General features: G+C 41.8%; 1 protein-coding gene across 1 annotated transcript in view; it reads left to right on the forward strand.

Annotated features, from left to right (window-relative positions):
* Positions 1-19520, forward strand: part of LOC144755449 (AMP deaminase 1-like) — a 378874-nt gene that overhangs the window by 60710 nt on the left and 298644 nt on the right. Inside the window, exons 3-4 of the mRNA XM_078644387.1 lie at positions 791-953; positions 8798-8963. Of these exons, the coding sequence (XP_078500513.1) occupies positions 791-953; positions 8798-8963 (329 nt within the window). The remainder of the gene's footprint in view (positions 1-790; positions 954-8797; positions 8964-19520) is intronic.

Here is a 19520-nt window from a genome sequence, read left to right on the forward strand (position 1 = left end):
CGACGCACATGGAAAGAGGAAACCAACCCAAAAGGGGGATCAAATAGCCACCTGCCAATGACTTATGTAAAAACTGAAATATCTCACAACAATTTAACGGATTCAACCAAGACTGGCATGGATCGGGAATTAAAAAAAATACATTTGATCATATTATTAGTTTTTTTTACAATTTATTGGATCATTGAAGTGTCAAAAATATAATATATAATAAATAGTTAAAATAATAGTAAGTGTGGCAAAAGCATATATCAAAATTCCTCTTTTTTTCGTATCTTTTTCTTTTTTCTCTTTTTACCCTTTAATATTCGCTCTTTCACCCGACAACATTCATGCTCAATCACTCAAACCTCAATCAACAAACTCAATCATCCCACATCTATTTTTAACCACTTAAGGTAAAAGTTTATATGTACATCATATTGGACAACAGCCATAATGACAGAAATGACATATATGGCTGTAAAAAATTCACATAAATGAAAATATTTCCATCAGTCCATAAAGTTAGACCAGAGGGCTATTATATACTTTGTCTCGAGGCAGAAAAATACTATTTTAGGTATTTATTTATGTGTTAATGAGGCATATTCTTCATACCTGATTCGTTAGGAAAGTTACAAATTTTCCAGTTGCACCATGACGCATGTGCTCATGGAGTATACCATGTTTTTCAATATTTACTCTTCGTTCATGCCCATCCCTCATGTGCAGATATGGCTGTATTTGGCTCATGAAAAGATAACTGCAGAATATCTCAAAACTAATATCTTGGTCTCTTCCATTCTAGGAGAAAGCGTTTGGAGTTCTTAAAATCCATGCTTGTTACTGCGCCAGAGAGTGAACCAACAGAAAAGCCTCTGACAGCCAGTGATGCAGAAAGTTCCATGCCCTCCTACCTGAAAGTGCCACACTTCCAGCGCGTTCAGATTACTGGAGACTATGCATCCGGCGTAAGACTCTTCTACTTCTCTTCTGTTCTCTTTTTTTCTTTCTTCTTTCTTGTGGGGGTGACTTCAAAGCAGCTCTCTGAAGTGCACACATCCCCTTTCATCTTAGCTCTGTCGGTGAGACTATGTGTGGGGGGTAATCAATCCTTTGTGTGGAGACAGTAAACAGCCTATTCAGATGTAAGTTTGAGCCACCTCTCCCCCTTCCTGACCAGGAATGCAATCAGAATGCAGATGAGTCTTCTGTCACACCCAACCCTTCTTGTGTTGTGGCTCTAAAGGGAATGCGCAAACTGTAGATGCTGGCCAGCCCAGACGTGTATTGGAGACAAGTTGTGAGGCAAGAAAAACGCCCACTTTCTAAAAGTGCCATTTCAAAAATAGTAATGTGAAATCCAACTTCACCAGTAAGGAGAATTTATCATTACCGTTCTAAGCATACCAAACATGACAAAACTATTCCTTTCTGATCAGGAATTACCACTCTGAAAGTATACAAGGGAATTCCCAATGCTAGCCTACGAGAGGAGTAGGCTTGTATTAGTGAGAAACAAAATAGGCTGCTTGTCACTGCCACAACATGCAAAAAATAAAAGTACATCTCCTGCCTTTTAACTTACACAGCACCCTGCCCATAGGAGTTTAAGTCTTGGCAAGTAGTTTTAAATGCCAAGTCGGAGTGGCATTAAACTGTACACACTTGCCTTGCAGTGGCAGACCTGAGATATGAGTAGAGGGCGACTTAGGTGGGTGGCACAATCAGTGCTGCAGGCCTACTAGTAGCATTTAATTTACAGGCACTGGGCACATATAGTGCACTTTACTAGGGACTTATAAGTAAAACAGGTGTAAACCAATTGTACCATGTTTAGAGGAGAGAGCACATGCACTTCAGCACTGGTCAGCAGTGGTAAAGTGCCCAGAGTCCTAAAAGCCAACAAAAAGGCCAGAAAAATAAAAGGAGGAAGGCAAAACATGGGGTAACCCTGCAAAAAGGGCCATTTCCAATACGTGTGATATAGAACAGGTTGCTTTTTGATGACTATTGCAACAAATTGTGGTCCAAAAACAAAAGTCTTTTTAGTACTAACAAAGGGCCTGATTATGATGGCAGCAAGACCACCAACACAGGCTGGTGGTGGTGGTCCTACTGCCATCAGAACCACCTTCACCACCCGCCACATTAGGATGGCGGGCAGTGTGATGGTGGTTGGAAACACCGACCCCCATGCATCCGACGGGCTCCACCAGTGCGGAGGATGGCCTCCCAATCTCTGCAATGGTGGCAGTGCCTACCAGGCACCGCCATAGGGATTATGATGTCCCTCTCTACCATCCTTTTATGGTGGTTCACCTACCATGGGAAGGATAGTGGGAAGGGACATTGGGGGGCCGTAGCGGGTCCCCCTTTTCCCGGCTCTCTGATGTGAGCACTGGGGGCACCATAGCATGTCCCTGCACCATGTGGCAAGCACCCATGGTGCCTGCCACGTAGTGCAGGCATATGTCAAGTGACCCCTTTTTGTATTGCAGGGTGTGCTGCAGCCAGTAGCACCCACCACAATACAAAAGATTTGCATTGCGACCACCATGGTGGTGGTCGCAATGCATATCTGTTGTCGGGTGGTCCCGATTTCAGATATGGTAGCGGGCAGACGTAAATCCGCCCGCTACTTTAGTTAGCACCAAAGTATTAATCACCACTGTGTTTAAAGTGGTATGGAACTGTTGAAAAGTTTTTGGAATGGTTGAAAGTCTGATTCATGAAAACTGTGCTATCATTCGTGCTTTTCCCCAACACAGAGCAGTGTAAATATTTCCACCTTTTTTGGGAATAAAGTCAATCACATTCAAGAACCCCGCCCCGGCTGTTCAACATGCATTCTGCCTGATATCTGGAAACCTCTTATCTGGCATTGCAAAACTGCAGTAACAAGTACTGTACAGAACAGAAATTTATACTATTTAAATATTCATGATTGTCTCTCACCTAGCTGCTGTCTGAATTGAATCATCTATTACCTGACCACTTGCTTTTGAATTTCTTTAGTGGGGCTTGTGAGAACTACAATGTTGACCATGTTGAACAGCACCATACTATATAGGAATGATCTTAAACACCCTAAAATACCATTATAACACTGCTTCTGAAGAAACCAGGGTCACATGTCATTCCCTTTTCCAACTATCCTAATATCTTCGTAATTCCTCTTATAGAGATAAACTTAAGAGTTTGGTCTCATCCCTGTTGTCATAGAACAGACCTATTTATTATCACTAGTCATATTTCCAGGCAATCTTTGTGAACTCCAGTAAAATACCTGTGGCATCCAGTCAATGCATATATACCAACTTCCCATTTGGAAATGGGAAAACGGACAAATGTTCCATATACTCTCCTAATCAGGTACCTGAAAAGAATCTGTGTTAGGAACTAACAAGCCTGCCAGAGACAATTGTTTTTTTACTGGGTTCCTCTTCTGCTTTTCCTTGAGCCAAAACACACAAAATGTCTGGACATCTAGATTTATTGGAAGCCAAGCTAGCATGGAACATATGCAGACTATTGGTAACAAACATTACAGTTATTCTGGCAAAATAAAATATAAAGAATGTAAAAAAGTAAAGTGATAATATTGTATTTTGGTGTTTCTGTTTCCTACTGTTACTTGCAGCTAAGTAGCACGTCATAATTTGAGGTTAAATACAGCAGTCACATAATTGTAGCCAAGGACATACCACTCTTAACTGACATAATCCAGTCTACTCCAGACTGGCTGTATTAACAGCCAGAGTGTTCTTGGAGCTTTAACTCCCTGGACTAAAGAATAGTCCTTTCTAATTCACATATTGGTTATGCATTTAAGCTGTTTCCTTGATTCATCAAAGACAACTTGAAAGCCTCCCCAATATGTGATTAAGAGCCCCACATAGAAAAGTGAAAAATAATGCTTCCTATCCAACAATGGTAACATAATAAATGACTGCATAGAAATCTAAGATTATTGTGACTTGAATCATATAATGGAAACATCTGAAAGCCAACACAACCACATGAGAACAGTAACACTAACCACACAAAGTAAATATCATCTTCCTCAATGAAATGCAATATTAGTTGATGCCCACTAAAAGTTTCTTGCCTTAAAAGTAGGGACTAAGGCAATATGAAAGGAATCCTATCATCCAGGTGAGGGTCTATTGCATTATGTTGGCTGAAGTGTCTGGACTAACACATTATTGTGTCATGATGCAAGTAATATTCGAGATGTGTTAAATATGTTAATTGCATGGCTGAAAACTTAATATAGTATTTAACAATTTGCTTCAGCCAGAATTCTGGATGCATAATGATTTCTCCTAATGAATGATTTCCAACCTGAAACGTAAGGAATAGAATATGTGCACCAAATAAATAGAATTGTCAAAACAAAGTTAATAAAAAAAACAGTAAAGATGTCACATGAATTCCTAACACAATAGAGTTCATCTCCCTTTTTTAAATGTGTGAATCACTTTCAAGAATAGACTTTCGTGGACATTAAAAATACGTAATTTTCTGGATTAAAGTCTAGTCATTGCTAAGAAAGATATCACTCGCAACTGGCAGAATCATTCTATTGAAAAGTGGAAGAATAGTCTTGACGAATACATAATACAGAAGACTAGAAATACCTGTAGAAGCACCAAATGACATTGGACCGGTGGGCCCAAATCGGGGATGATAAACACTGACTAATCAAACAAAAGTATATATCAGTATTATCTAAGGAGAGTCGCATACCTCCCACCTAGATCTTAATGCCTAAAAGCCTAAACCATTGTTTCTGCTCTGGGTGTCGTTTTTTCACATCATTGTGGGGAAAGCACTTCTTTGGTAACTTCTGGAAGGCTAATACTAATTGGCCTACTGGAGCTTCAGGAAGCAGAGTCTAACCTTCTAAAAGTGACATTTCCTGTACATGTATCGAAAATCCAGCTTCACAATTGAATTTGATTTTTTTAAATTAATATTAAAAACAGTGGTTGAGTCACTTCTGCAACTTATCCCAAATCAAACTTAGTCAAAATTCTTTTTCATTGTTCTTTAGTTTTTCTCATAGGATCAGCTACATTCCTTTTCAGTGAGGATTGCAGTCACGAAAGGAACATGCCAACATGAAATTCTTACAAGTTGCACTTTTAAATATTTTGCACCATACCCTGTTGGTGCCAAGGCCTACTTAGAAGTGACTTACTTTATGTTTAAAGGTAAGATTCCTCCCTGTCAAAAAGTTTTTTTTCACCCGTTTGCACGCAGGCTTAAAAGAAGCAACACAGAGACTACACATGTAGGCCAAAAGCCATAATTTTCCTTGCCAGGCTAGTGGATTGCACAATAGGTGCTGCAATCCACAGGTGACATTTACCTTTCGATGCCATTGGTCTATTTTCCTGCCCTATATACTATGGCCTTACTGGAAAGTTAAATGTACCAGTTGGGGGTTAGCCAATGTTTATAGTAGGGGCTGGACAGCTGTACCCAGGTTTGCAAGGTTCAAAACTGAGCAATACAAGGCAGCACATATTGGGCCAACCATGCAAAGGGTCAATTTCTAACATGGGACATCAGTCATAATAGCCAAGATAGCTATTGCCTCTGTTTAGAGCCAGGAACTGGCATGTGTCAGATGCCAACGCCGTCACTCGCTCTGCCAGCTGAAACCGTTGACCTCCAGTCAATGTAGATCACATTGTGTGCCTTATTTGGGGGCAGATATTCCAACATGTTTCCAATTGGACTGCCAGGGAATGCATGGCATACTGGAAACAAAGGAAAAGATCACAGACACCGAGAGAAATGTCACAGCATGCCTGGACCAGTTGTTTTTTGTTTTTCAGTAACAAAATCCTGCTTTATGAAAAACCACAAACCTTGCCAAGTGCGTGCATTGAACATGACTCCTCTGTAAAGCTTTAGTGCCTTCATTGATGCTGCAAAGTGATTCCCATCATGCATGCAGGGTTCTTGAGGAAGGGCATCCAGTCTCCCACCGGGGAGCAATGGACATTCCTCCGTGACCTGGTGAAACAACTGGATGTCCTCCACTTTTCTAATTAAGCCCCTAATATTGGAGATGCAACTTAGTTCCAGAGGAAGAGAGTCTCGAAGAATGAACCCCAAAACACCAAAGACTCTGCATTTAGTTTGGGCCTGTGGGAAACAGGGTACTTCCAGCATCCGGAATAGGATAGACAACTGCATCCTGGCTGTAGGGAGTCAGCATTCACACGAGGCAGGCTGTGCCCGTTCAATTAAAGGCCTGGTTGTAAGGTATATAGCCTTAAAATACATTCTTTGCCAGGCCAGAGCCATTGGAAAGAGTGATATTGTAGTATTTACACAGTTTGTACACTAGTCTCACAGTCAAAATTTGGTCACACTGGAAATTAAAAATGCAAAAAGACACAGATAGATAGAATTGCAGTAGTTTATGAATTAATACACATGCTCCGTCTTCTTAAACAAGCCTTGCTGGGGAAATAAAAAGCATAATATTCTTCAGCATTGTAGGCTACTGAAAGCTTGTTGGCAAAACCTTTTGGATTGGTTTATTGGTACAGTAGACAGATCCTAATGAAAGAGAAATTTGTAGTAGAGGCAAAAATCAGTATAAGAACAGGGTCTAGTTGTAGTGGCCACAGGTCAAGAGACCAGCAAGAATTGTCTCCACCAATCAGAATGTACTCTGGGGCATATTATCAATGTTGTGCAAAAAATATCGCACAACGCTGATAACGTGGAAAAATCTATCGCCGATTTCACATCGCCTGTTAGCAGCGTATTCTCAACGCTAAAGCCAACAGGCGATGTGAAATCGTCGATAGGTCACAATAGAGCGTGAAAACAAGCGCAGTTTTCACGCGCCTATGTGTGCCTTGATAATATGGGGGGTGGATTCAGCTTTATGATCCACCCCCTCATGTTAGCAATGCCTAACACGTACTAAAAGCAGGCATTGGGAGACCTGCGATAGACGCGTTTATCGCAGGTCTCCTTCTCCCAAGGCCTGCCTTGTGAATAAGGCAATCCCACCTCCAACCACATTTTACATGTGGTTGGACGTGGGAACGCACACCCTGCATCTCATTAGCGTTATTCATCGCCCCGATGAATAACGCATGAAATGCATCGCTAACCAGAGTTAGCGATGCATTGATAATAGGGCGATAATTAATTCATGCGTTAGCAACCGGAAAAGGTCGCTAACACATAAATTAATGCCCTTGATAATATGCCCCTCTGTTTTATTTCCATTTAACTTTAGAACATTTAGAGGCACCCAGTTGTGGATGCTTTGAAGACTTGTCTTAAGCTGACCAATGAAGCTGGGAGAATAAGAGTCGGCAAGAGCAAGGCGTCATTCGCATAGGCAAGACAATTCAAAAGCAGGACCAAGGCCAGTAGTTGAGCAATAGCAGGCCAGCTATTTCACACTCATCCTGTCATGCCCGAAGCTCACCTGTCATTGCCACTAATGCAGATAATGTACTATGGACTAACTGAAAACCCCACTAACCCTCATGTTGAAAATTATGTGACTCAATGTAACTAGCAAATCACTGTGGAAAACATTTTTCTATCAATTTAGCGAGGTCCAGCAGAATTGTAATGGGCCAGACGTTCTACGAGTCTGACGATTCAGTACCCTGCTTTTCGATTAATGGTTTCATAATGCCATTTTGAAGTCATCAGGCATCATGACAGAAGAAAGGGAGGTGTTAATAATCAGGCATAGTTTGTTAGAGATGACTTGCTCAAGGCTTCAAAAACTAGGCAATAGGCAGAAGTTGTCTGGAGAGCCTGATTTGATGGATTTCTAAGTCTGCAGATGTCAGTCTTTCCAGTACAAGCAGAGAGGAAACCATTTCCAGGTGGCTGATAAGATGTATGCTGTTGAATCTGAATAGGTGCCACCCCATTTTTCATTTAACACAATAAACAATAGAGTGTTTTAGTTTTAGAGGAACAGTAGTTGGCCAGTTCATTTCATAAGTGTTTGAAAGGTATAATAGACCAAGATAAACTCATTGGACAGTGAGTAGAATTAGCAAGAGAAAATAGATGCCAAGATGGATTGGAGGCAGATTAAATGAGAAAAATGAGGAATTTAGACCTGGCCCTATACAGAAAAGACACATAGCAGTTTAGCTCAATTTTGAAAAGAAGTAAAAAAAACAACAAAAGGCTGTTACACCAGTGGCTCTCTGCTTGCTTAACATTCAGTCTTTCTTCCCAAAGTTCCACGGTGAGTCACATGTTAACATATTTGCAGTAGTGGAGGCAATGGAGCTGGAGGAGAAAGGGGTTAATCAACCCACCAGACAAATCAGGAATTTAACAGAGTTTGAGTAAATTGTGATCCCCCGGTGGTGTTTGGGGAGTAGACAGATATTAGGGAAAATAGTGAAAGCTGTAGTCTTATGACAACTCTCCCCTCTTTACTAGGGGTGTGATGCGGGGCACTCCTGATAACTGGAAAGGCCATAGAAAATGAGATGAGCGGATACTCAGTCTAGGCAAAGGATGATGTTTCAGATTGGATCGGAAGGAAGATTATTAGTCAAGAGAAGGTCCAAGGTATTTCATCTAACATTTGAAGGTACCACCAGCGTCTGAACAAACTCAAGTTCCTGAATGTCCTCAGCGACATGCTGATGGGAAGTGTTACAGGCATTCAGAGTATGAAAGAATCACGAATTCCCCTAGTAATTCTCCATGAATCCCTTGTCTGGTGGACCATGTGTGAAAGTATGTCAATATTTCCTACAATTATCCCCCACTCAAGAGGCTTGTTTCTATGCAGGTTACAGTTGATGATTTTGAACAAATCAGTCGGGACCTTTTTCGGGCCCTAACCATACGAGAAAAATATATGCGCATGTCTTACCAGAGATTCCCGAGGACCACTTCGCAGTATCTTCGCAACATTGAGGGAAAGACCTGGAAGGAAGCTGATGAAGTCCACCCAGGTAGGTGCTGTTGTGATACCACTATCTTAATGAAACTATTTTAATAAATGTAAAGTTCATCTGAAAACGGAAAGACTTTTAATATCCACAGACAGGTGTAGACAGCTTCTGAGAATAATTTCTTTCAGATAAAGTTTCTCATGTATTGTGGACATTTTCAAATAGCACAATATGCAGATCATCCAAGAAAAGCACAATATACTTTAGGTCTGGCTTGACACAACTAAAGTTATCTTGCCAGCCTTACGTGAAAAAAGTAGAAATAAAACACACATGCATATATACAGATACAGAAGGGTTTTGGTTCAGCCCCCTTCATCCATTTGTCTATCGGGCTGTCATTACTGTTTTGCTCTGTCCACCACAGCATACAGCATAAGACAATGAGCCAGCCTAAGTCAGCCATTTCCTCTTTTGCTCTGAGTGATGGCAATTTACCTCTTCACGTGTGCACAGAGGCCTAAAAGTAAGTACACTTCTGTGCCAAATCTGGTAGGTCAAGACTCCAGTTTGTCAATGCTATTTTCTTTACATTCTTTCACACCTTTTTCACAACTTGCCTTGTGGTGTTTGATGCAGGCTTGCAGAGGGTGTAGCCATTTCCAACCCCTGTGCCTTTTCTGGATTTCGGCATGAGCAGGAAATTGAAAAGTCTGCTGCCATTGGTTGCTGTGGCTGATGGTATTTGGCCAGCGGATGTGGAGGATTTTCCTCAGACAGATGTTGATGATGGTCAAGACATTGTGGTGGTGGTCACTGTCCTCCAAGTTTCTCTCCATAAAGAAGGATTGATTTTTACATTGAATTACTTGGAAATGGCTGCACAAAAGGAGTCCATCTCCACTGTGGAAACCAAGAATAAACAGCATAACTATCTGGAGAGCACCTGTTATGCAACATTCAAGCCCAATTCCTTGCAGATTGCTTACACTTTAGGAGATTGCTACAATTTAGTAAAAAGAAGAAGAAAAATCCTCCAGCTTTTCCCAGAGGTAGCAATGCTCAGATTTAAATGGAGGATTCAGGGTAGGAAAATCAGTGACAATGATCAACACGAAGGTAACGGCAGGCTGCATGATACAGCCAGAGGGCGGACCATGGCTTGTGCTTCCCTCCTAAGCTCCAGAGCTTTTGCTTCAGATACATATACACGGTGCCTGGCCGTGGGGAGGAGAACCATCCTTAGCAGGTGATAACGAAGATCGCTTGCCATGCGAGGCTGTTGTTTGAACTTTTCAAGACAAGTCAGCACCATCCTCCATATGCAGATTGAGCCTGCTCGCACCTAACAGTGACTCACTTAGAGGAATTAGATTTTAACTGATTGGAAAACCACGCCAGAACTTACTATAAGGAGACTTACCTGCATCACGAACTCCATCCCCCAGAATGCACCAGAGGACAGTGCGATGTAACCACGCCCATGGGAGGCGGGGATGGCATGATTAAAGTTGGAGAACCATTGATGCAGGTCTCAGGCGTGTTTTTCGTTTGCCCAAGAGGAAGGGGCGTAAGCCCTGAAACGCGTCGGCAGTGACAATGATCAACACGAAGGTAACGGCAGGCTGCATGATACAGCCGGAGGGCGGACCATGGCTTGTGCTTCCCTCCTAAGCTTCAGAGCTTTTGCTTCAGACACATATACACGGTGCCTGGCCGTGGGGAGGAGAACCATCCTTAGCAGGTGATAACGAAGATCGCTTGCCATGCGAGGCTGTTGTTTGAACTTTTCAAGACAAGTCAGCACCATGCTCCATATGCAGATTGAGCCTGCTCGCACCTAACAGTGACTCACTTAGAGGAATTAGATTTTAACTGATTGGAAAACCACGCCAGAACTTACTATAAGGAGACTTACCTGCATCACGAACTCCATCCCCCAGAATGCACCAGAGGACAGTGCGATGTAACCACGCCCATGGGAGGCGGGGATGGCATGATTAAAGTTGGAGAACCATTGATGCAGGTCTCAGGCGTGTTTTTCGTTTGCCCAAGAGGAAGGGGCGTAAGCCCTGAAACGCGTCGGCAGTGACAATGATCAACACGAAGGTAACGACAGGCTGCATGATACAGCCGGAGGGCGGACCATGGTTGTGCTTCCCTCCTAAGCTCCAGAGCTTTTGCTTCAGATACATATACACGGTGCCTGGCCGTGGGGAGGAGAACCATCCTTAGCAGGTGATAACGAAGATCGCTTGCCATGCGAGGCTGTTGTTTGAACTTTTCAAGACAAGTCAGCACCATGCTCCATATGCAGATTGAGCCTGCTCGCACCTAACAGTGACTCACTTAGAGGAATTAGATTTTAACTGATTGGAAAACCACGCCAGAACTTACTATAAGGAGACTTACCTGCATCACGAACTCCATCCCCCAGAATGCACCAGAGGACAGTGCGATGTAACCACGCCCATGGGAGGCGGGGATGGCATGATTAAATTTGGAGAACAATTGATGCAGGTCTCAGACGTGTTTTTCGTTTGCCCAAGAGGAAGGGGCGTAAGCCCTGAAACGCGTCGGCAGTGACAATGATCAACACGAAGGTAACGGCAGGCTGCATGATACAGCCGGAGGGCGGACCATGGTTGTGCTTCCCTCCTAAGCTCCAGAGCTTTTGCTTCAGATACATATACACGGTGCCTGGCCGTGGGGAGGAGAACCATCCTTAGCAGGTGATAACGAAGATCGCTTGCCATGCGAGGCTGTTGTTTGAACTTTTCAAGACAAGTCAGCACCATGCTCCATATGCAGATTGAGCCTGCTCGCACCTAACAGTGACTCACTTAGAGGAATTAGATTTTAACTGATTGGAAAACCACGCCAGAACTTACTATAAGGAGACTTACCTGCATCACGAACTCCATCCCCCAGAATGCACCAGAGGACAGTGCGATGTAACCACGCCCATGGGAGGCGGGGATGGCATGATTAATGTTGGAGAACCATTGATGCAGGTCTCAGGCGTGTTTTTCGTTTGCCCAAGAGGAAGGGGCGTAAGCCCTGAAACGCGTCGGCAGTGACAATGATCTACACGAAGGTAACGGCAGGCTGCATGATACAGCCGGAGGGCGGACCATGGTTGTGCTTCCCTCCTAAGCTCCAGAGCTTTTGCTTCAGAGATATATATATATATATATATATATATATATATATATATATATATATATATATATATATATATATATATATATATATCCAATGAAACTCCTGAAGTCGAATCTCCAACAACAAAACAGGTACGGACCACTCGGTGCAAATTTTCAAAATCAAAGTGCTCTATTTCTCTTTACTCCGGCAGCATGACGCGTTTCGACCGGGGCAACCCGGTCTTGATCACATAGTGCTTACAGAGATCAACAAGTTTTAAGTGCAGAAAGTCAACACAAGCTCCTCCCCCCACAGGCATAAACAGTGAAGATATACTTTTAAAAATCAAAATTCTTTTCTTGCTGTCCATGAGTGTTATATAAAGAGATGACATATTTCATATATCTTCAATGAGTGGGTATATTACTCAAAAAATAATACAATAAAATCTATGTTAAATTGGAAAACTACACTCAATGGCATATAAATAAAGGGCAAGTGCCCACATCTAGTCAAATCTCAAGTATATAAAAAATAGACAAAGCTATGAACATAGTCTAAAATGCCAATAGTTGAAGGAGCAAAGTGCAAGTAACAATAGTGCAAAAGTGAATTAAAATTTGAGTTTTAAGTGTATTCACTCAAATGTCATAATAGCGAATGTTAGTAGAATATTATTAAAGTGCAAGTGCATACTTTCTATTTTAATGAACCCCAAATGGTCAATGTGATATGCGTTTCCAACGTTATATAGATAAAGCTGATGTACAATACCAATATATGGTTAAATCCATTGATAAAACGATGCCCAATAGTAAATCATAGAAAAATCTCTATTTGTATTCACCAATCCTCATATTAGGCAATACCACCAATCAAATAATATCTCCTTATTCATCTACACGATCCACTGCCCCTCATCATACAGTGGAATTTCTGAGTTACTAATACATTCAGCACAAAATAGCAACAAATCATGGTAAAAACGTAAACAGTTAGAAATGTCTAGGGGAGCAAACTTGCCCCCTACAGAAAAATTGAAACTAAATTGACAGTTAAATTGCTAGTTACAGAGATCTAAATATACAATAAATAATTATAAATATTCCATAAATATTCATATAAATTCATTAAAAAATTCATTAAAAAATGTATAAATCTTCCCCCCTATTCAGACCGTTCAGAATTTTTGTGTCGAGGAGTAATATATAGTGGCTCTCCAATTGTCTTAAATTTCATTCCCTATCCCCGCCTCTCTTCAAACTTGGAACTGCATCAAGAACAAAATAACTCAAATCATTGAGGTTATTTTGATGCAGTTTGAAATGGCGTGCCACTGGATAGCTAGGATCAGAGTTAACAATTGCTCTTAAATGTTGCAAGATCCGGTTGTAGACCTGGAGCAGAGTGCTCCCGATGTACTGTTAATTACAAGTACACTTGAAAACGTATACTGCATAATCTGTTTTACAGGTAAACACACCGTTGATTTTAATCGCCTCTTGACTAAAAGCATCATGATATTCCTTCTTGTTAACTCCGAAATTACAGCCTCTGCATGAACTGCATTTAAAACAGCACTGTACTAGTCCTATGCTTAAACACTTTGCTGTATCAATGGCAAAAGACTTTGTCAATTTCTATCTCGGCGTGGATAGCACTGTGCTAATCCTATGCCTAAAAACTTTGACGTTATAGTTAAAAACTAGCATTTAAAAACCATAGAAATTCACTGAAAAAACCATAAGTTTCAGGGACGTTATAGTTTATTTGAAATTTCACTCGTACAAATCCAGAGAAATTCGGCCATTATAGATAGATCAGCTAACTATAACTCGCGCCCCCGCAATGCAATGCTGATGATGTCACATATTACATCATTCATGACATGGCCAGTGACATCACTGATGACATCTCAAATGACATCACTGATGACATCATGCAGTAAATGTGTGTTTCTCTAAATTTTAAATATGTTTTATATATATATATATGTGTATATATATATATATATATATATATATATATATGTATATATATATATATATATATATTTTCCAAAGTTGCTTATTCCAGCAAATATGCACTCGGAGACAGCTTCTGAAGAAAAAAGTATTTATTCCCAAATTACGCTACGCGTTTCAACACAATCCTGTGTCTTGCTCACACGAAATGCCTCGATGTTACCTGCATTTTTGTAAAGAAAAAAACCCACCAACAACATAGACAAGGGCATGTTTGTATATAGCAGTCACATGATATCCTATGTAATTATATCCGCCATTGTTAAGTGGTGTAAACTGTATAATTTCACAGCGTACATTGCTACAATTCTTTATATACATTGTTAAGCAGATCATTTATAACTCTCCTTTAACGTCTAAGAGTATATGCCAAATGAATCCATTGAAGTATCAATTGCATTGGCCCACTTTTCGGTTTTCATGATTTAGTACATTCTTGAATAATTATTTAATTAATTCAATGACATCCCAAACCGTTTTTCGATTTGATTAGTAGATGACACAAAAACTCTTTTCTTTCGGTGTAGTACCCAATTGCAGAGTTACCCGAGGGTTTAATGCATAAATCTCCTGCAGGAGTGTCAGCCATTACTAAGTGGTGTAACCAGAATACTTAGGCTCATTATAACCTCACCAAGTTGTGCCTTGTGAGAACAACTTTAAAACCTAGAGAATTACAGGTTATAATTTATAATTCAATTGCACAATTATCCTTCATCATTGCATTCGGTATAGTACCTTTAATGCTCGAGTTTAATCGAGTTCGTGAGGAAATAGATATTTATGTAAACGTATGGAGAACCATATGGAGAAACATCATGTTAAATGTCCGCCCTATATATATCTATATGCAGTGTTTTACAAATGCCATATTCATTATGAAGACTACTGCTCAAAAAAGTGCAAATTCATAAATCCTCCTGAAATAACTTTCCTCCCCCATAGATTGAAAAGAAGAGAGAATTCAAACAGTAAAGAAACCAGTGTTGTGCTCAGGGCAGTGATGGGGAAATTCCTCTCGTGTCCTAAAAAACAATGATATGATAAAAATAAAGTTAAAATCTTGTTGCACTAGAAAATATATACAGTGATCTCATTGAGAAATAATCAGTATACAGGACAAGTCAGTATCTGTTACAGTATATTATGTTACCGACATTTGTTGTATGTACATCTGCCTATCCTTCTGATAGTTATGTATACAGATGAGTTGCCAGTTCCTCGTCAAGATTGTGGCCACCAGGAAACCTCGTCTCGAGGTCCAAAATCCACCTAGATTCCCGTTTCCTGAGTGCCAGCAACCGATTTCCCCCTCTTTTTCCGATGTTCACCTGTTCCACTGCATAGTATCTCAGTAGGGAATTGTTTGATTGATGACACTCAGAAAAATGTCTAGCAATGGGATATCTAACATCTGTGTGGGTAATAGCTCTGAGATGTTCCTGCACTCGTTTCTTTGCCATACAGATGGTACTACCCACATATTTCTTGTGGCAGGGACATTCCAAAACGTACACCACATATGTAGAATTGCAGGTCAGGAATTGTTTGATCTCTCTAGGTTTAGGATTGCCTGGTATTTCCACTTGTTTGACCATAACACTAGCCTTGCATGCACGACAGTGTCCACAGGGGTAAAATCCTTTTAAACCCTGTACGTGTTGTTTTTTGTTATCCGTGACATCTCCTTTTACCAAGATGTCACGTAGGTTACGTCCTCTCCTATATGTGATGCATGGTCTTTCTCTTATTCTTGGACCAATGATGCTATCTGACTTAAGGATGGCCCTGTCCTGCGGAGGAGCACCATACACACAAATGACGATGGAGGCTGCTGCTAAAAACGAGTTTTGGCGTGATGCAGTACAGACGACCGAATTTAAAGGTGACTTGCCAGAAACATCACTACCTTACAAAGGAAATGAACTATGCTTTTAATTTAATCAGGAGGAAATGAACCCACTTAGGGAAAAGATAATTGGACTTCATATTCCAGCATGCCGTTCTGCACTTTGCGGTTCTACTATAGAAAATGACGTGCATATGCCAGGCAACATAAAAGAAGGACTGGCCTGATCCTCCTGATAGAAGCAAGCCCCTGATGAAAGGATCTAATCCTAGAAATGCGTCGGTCAAGAAATAATCACTTTGTGATGTCAAAGGCAGGTCAAATAATGAGAAAGCCGGTTGGTTGGGACTCTGTGTGTGCTCTCTACAAAACGCTTTGGGCACTTTGGTGAATCATATCGAGCAGGGCAGCCCCGTCCTGCGGAGGAGCACCATCCACACAAATGACAATGGAGGCTGCTGCTAAAAACGAGTTTTGGCGTGATGCAGTACAGACGACCGAATTTAAAGGTGACTTGCCAGAAACATCACTACCTTACAAAGGAAATGAACTATAATTTTAATTTAATCAGTGGTACATGTGTGAGTAACTTCATATATGAAAGGCAGTATATGTGATTATTGGAGTATATAAATGACTATATTTGAGAGTGAATGATTGTGAGAGTGGCTGTATGGATGTGTGCTTTTATCAGTGATTGTATAAGAGAGTAAGTATGTGTTAGTATCTGTATGAATAGGTGAGGTGGTGTGTGTGTATAACTGTATAGGTGAGTAAATGGGAGTGTGATTGATTCTTTGCATGACTGACTAGGTGTGTGAGTAACTATGGATGAGTGGCGGTGTGTCAGTGTCTGTATAGGTGTATGTGTGCATATAATTGTGCTGTATTATTGAGTGGTTGCATGAATGAGTGACTCTGTGGGTGAATAAGTGGATGTGTTTATAGACTTAGGAATCAGTGAGTGGGTATGTAGCGAACTGGTACTGGTGTGTCTATGGTTTCGAAAATGGTAGTCTGTATTTTAAGAGTGGGTATATTAAAGGTTATATTAGGGTGTGAGGAGGTGTATCTGATTATCACGTGGATGATGTCATCAGTGATGTCATTTGAGATGTCATCAGTGATGTCATCAGTGATGTCACTGACCATGTCATGAATAAAGCAATATGTGACTTTATCAGCAGTGCATTGCAGGGGCGCAAGTTATCGTTAGCAGAACTAACTATAACGGCCGAATTTCCCTGGTTTTGTACGAGTGAAAGGTCTAACCATCTATAATGTCCCTGAAACCTATCATTCTTTCAGTGAATTTCAAAGGTTTTTTAAATGCTAATTTCTAACTATAACGTCCTTGAAATCTATGTTTTTTTCAGTAAATTTCAAGGGTTTTTTAAAAGCTAATTTCTAACTATAACATAGCAGTTGCGTTGCAGAGTGGTGGAGAAAGGTGAGCATGGCCTGCAAACACTTTTTAGCAATCCCACTGTATGGGATTTACTGGAGGTAACAGGAGGGGTAGTTAGCCCCCAACGTCAACGTTGGGGTCCAACTACCCCTTTTATTACCTCCAGGAAGACCCACACAGCAGGATAGCTAACTTGTTATATCTGGCCCGCCCCCACCCTGCACCAATGCAAAACGCGCCCCCTGGCATGTTGTAAGTTGGGGGATTAAGTCCCCTTGAATCCTGAGAGTCCCTGGGGGCCAACTAGCCCACCAGGTACCTCCAGTAAGCGCCACAGAGCTGCGTTGCAGTGAGGCCACATCCCCTTTTTACACCACTCTGCAAACGCAGCTCCTGGCGCACTGCTGCTCGGAGGATGAAGTCCACTTGTGTCCTGAAGTCCTCAGGACACAAGAGGACCTCATCGCCCCACCAGCAGAGCGCCAGAAGCTGCGTTTGCAGAGTGGTGTAAAAAGGGTCGTTTCCTCTGACCACCTCTCTGCAACGCAGCTCTGTGGCGCATACTGGAGGTATGTGCCGCCATTTGACAGTGGTTGTACGTTTTGTCTTCCTGAGTTTTTATTTGAATGTGATATGTTATTCGTTATTTATTGCACAATGTTTCTTCCGACAACATCAAATGAAACGGTAAATGGCTTTGAACAAACAACAATGCATAGTGCAGGAGGCACATTGAAACACATGATCTTCCAAGTTGAAAGGTTATATAAAAAGGAGATTACCAAGAGCTGGGAAGTGATAGCTCTTGAACAGTATGTAGAGGTGAATAGAATTCCCTGAGGTTTGAGGATCTTCACAATGCCTACTCATCCTGATATCAGATCAGAACTACTGGAAGAATGGGGGCACAACAACACACAATGCTCCATCAATATGATGAAGATTCTAATTATTCAGAAAAGGGGGTGGTGATGAACAGAGTGCCTGAATTAAGCAGACCACTCTTACCCAGTCCAAAGATCAGGGCTTGATCCATCACCGTTTTTTAGCTCACTGCACCATCCCAGCTCAGAACTTGGCTATATGCAAATTAGTCTGTTCCTGTCCCAGTGCATGATGGGAACAGGGCAAACCAAACTACCAAGCCAATTCTTGTACTGGGAAGGAAACAAGCTTCCGGGGACCGGTTTCTGCCATTTCAGGCGTCGTCGGCCCGGCAGGGTATACTCAGACATGAGTCCCTTTCTCACTGCTCCATCAGGATTCAAGCAAGCCGGGCCGAAGAGGCTGAAATGCCAGAAACCGGTCCCCGGTAGCTTGTCTCCTTTCTGGTGAAGAATTGGCTTGGTAGTTTGGTCTGCCCTGTTCCCATGATGCACTGGGCCAGGGACAGACTAATTTGCATATAGCCAGGTTCTGAGCTGGGATGGGGCAGTGAGATAAATAACGGTGATGGATCAAGCCCTGATCTTTGGACTGGGTAAGAGTGGTCTGCTTAATTCAGACACTCTGTTCATCACCACCCCCTTTTCTGAATCGTTTTTGGCCACTACAGGTGTGGCAGGGTATACTCAGACATGAGTCCCTTTCTCACTGCTCCATCAGGATTCAAGCAAGCCGGGCCGAAGAGGCTGAAATGCCAGAAACCGGTCCCCGGTAGCTTGTCTCCTTTCTGGTGAAGAATTGGCTTGGTAGTTTGGTCTGCCCTGTTCCCATGATGCACTGGGTCAGGGACAGACTAATTTGCATATAGCCAGGTTCTGAGCTGGGATGGGGCAGTGAGATAAATAACGGTGATGGATCAAGCCCTGATCTTTGGACTGGGTAAGAGTGGTCTGCTTAATTCAGACACTCTGTTCATCACCACCCCCTTTTCTGAATCGTTTTTGGCCACTACAGGTGTGGCAGGGTATACTCAGACATGAGTCCCTTTCTCACTGCTCCATCAGGATTCAAGCAAGCCGGGCCGAAGAGGCTGAAATGCCAGAAACCGGTCCCCGGTAGCTTGTCTCCTTTCTGGTGAAGAATTGGCTTGGTAGTTTGGTCTGCCCTGTTCCCATGATGCACTGGGCCAGGGACAGACTAATTTGCATATAGCCAGGTTCTGAGCTGGGATGGGGCAGTGAGATAAATAACGGTGATGGATCAAGCCCTGATCTTTGGACTGGGTAAGAGTGGTCTGCTTAATT

The sequence above is a fragment of the Lissotriton helveticus genome, chromosome 5_1, assembly GCF_964261635.1.
Source record: "Lissotriton helveticus chromosome 5_1, aLisHel1.1, whole genome shotgun sequence".
NCBI classification, from domain to species: Eukaryota; Metazoa; Chordata; class Amphibia; order Caudata; family Salamandridae; genus Lissotriton; species Lissotriton helveticus.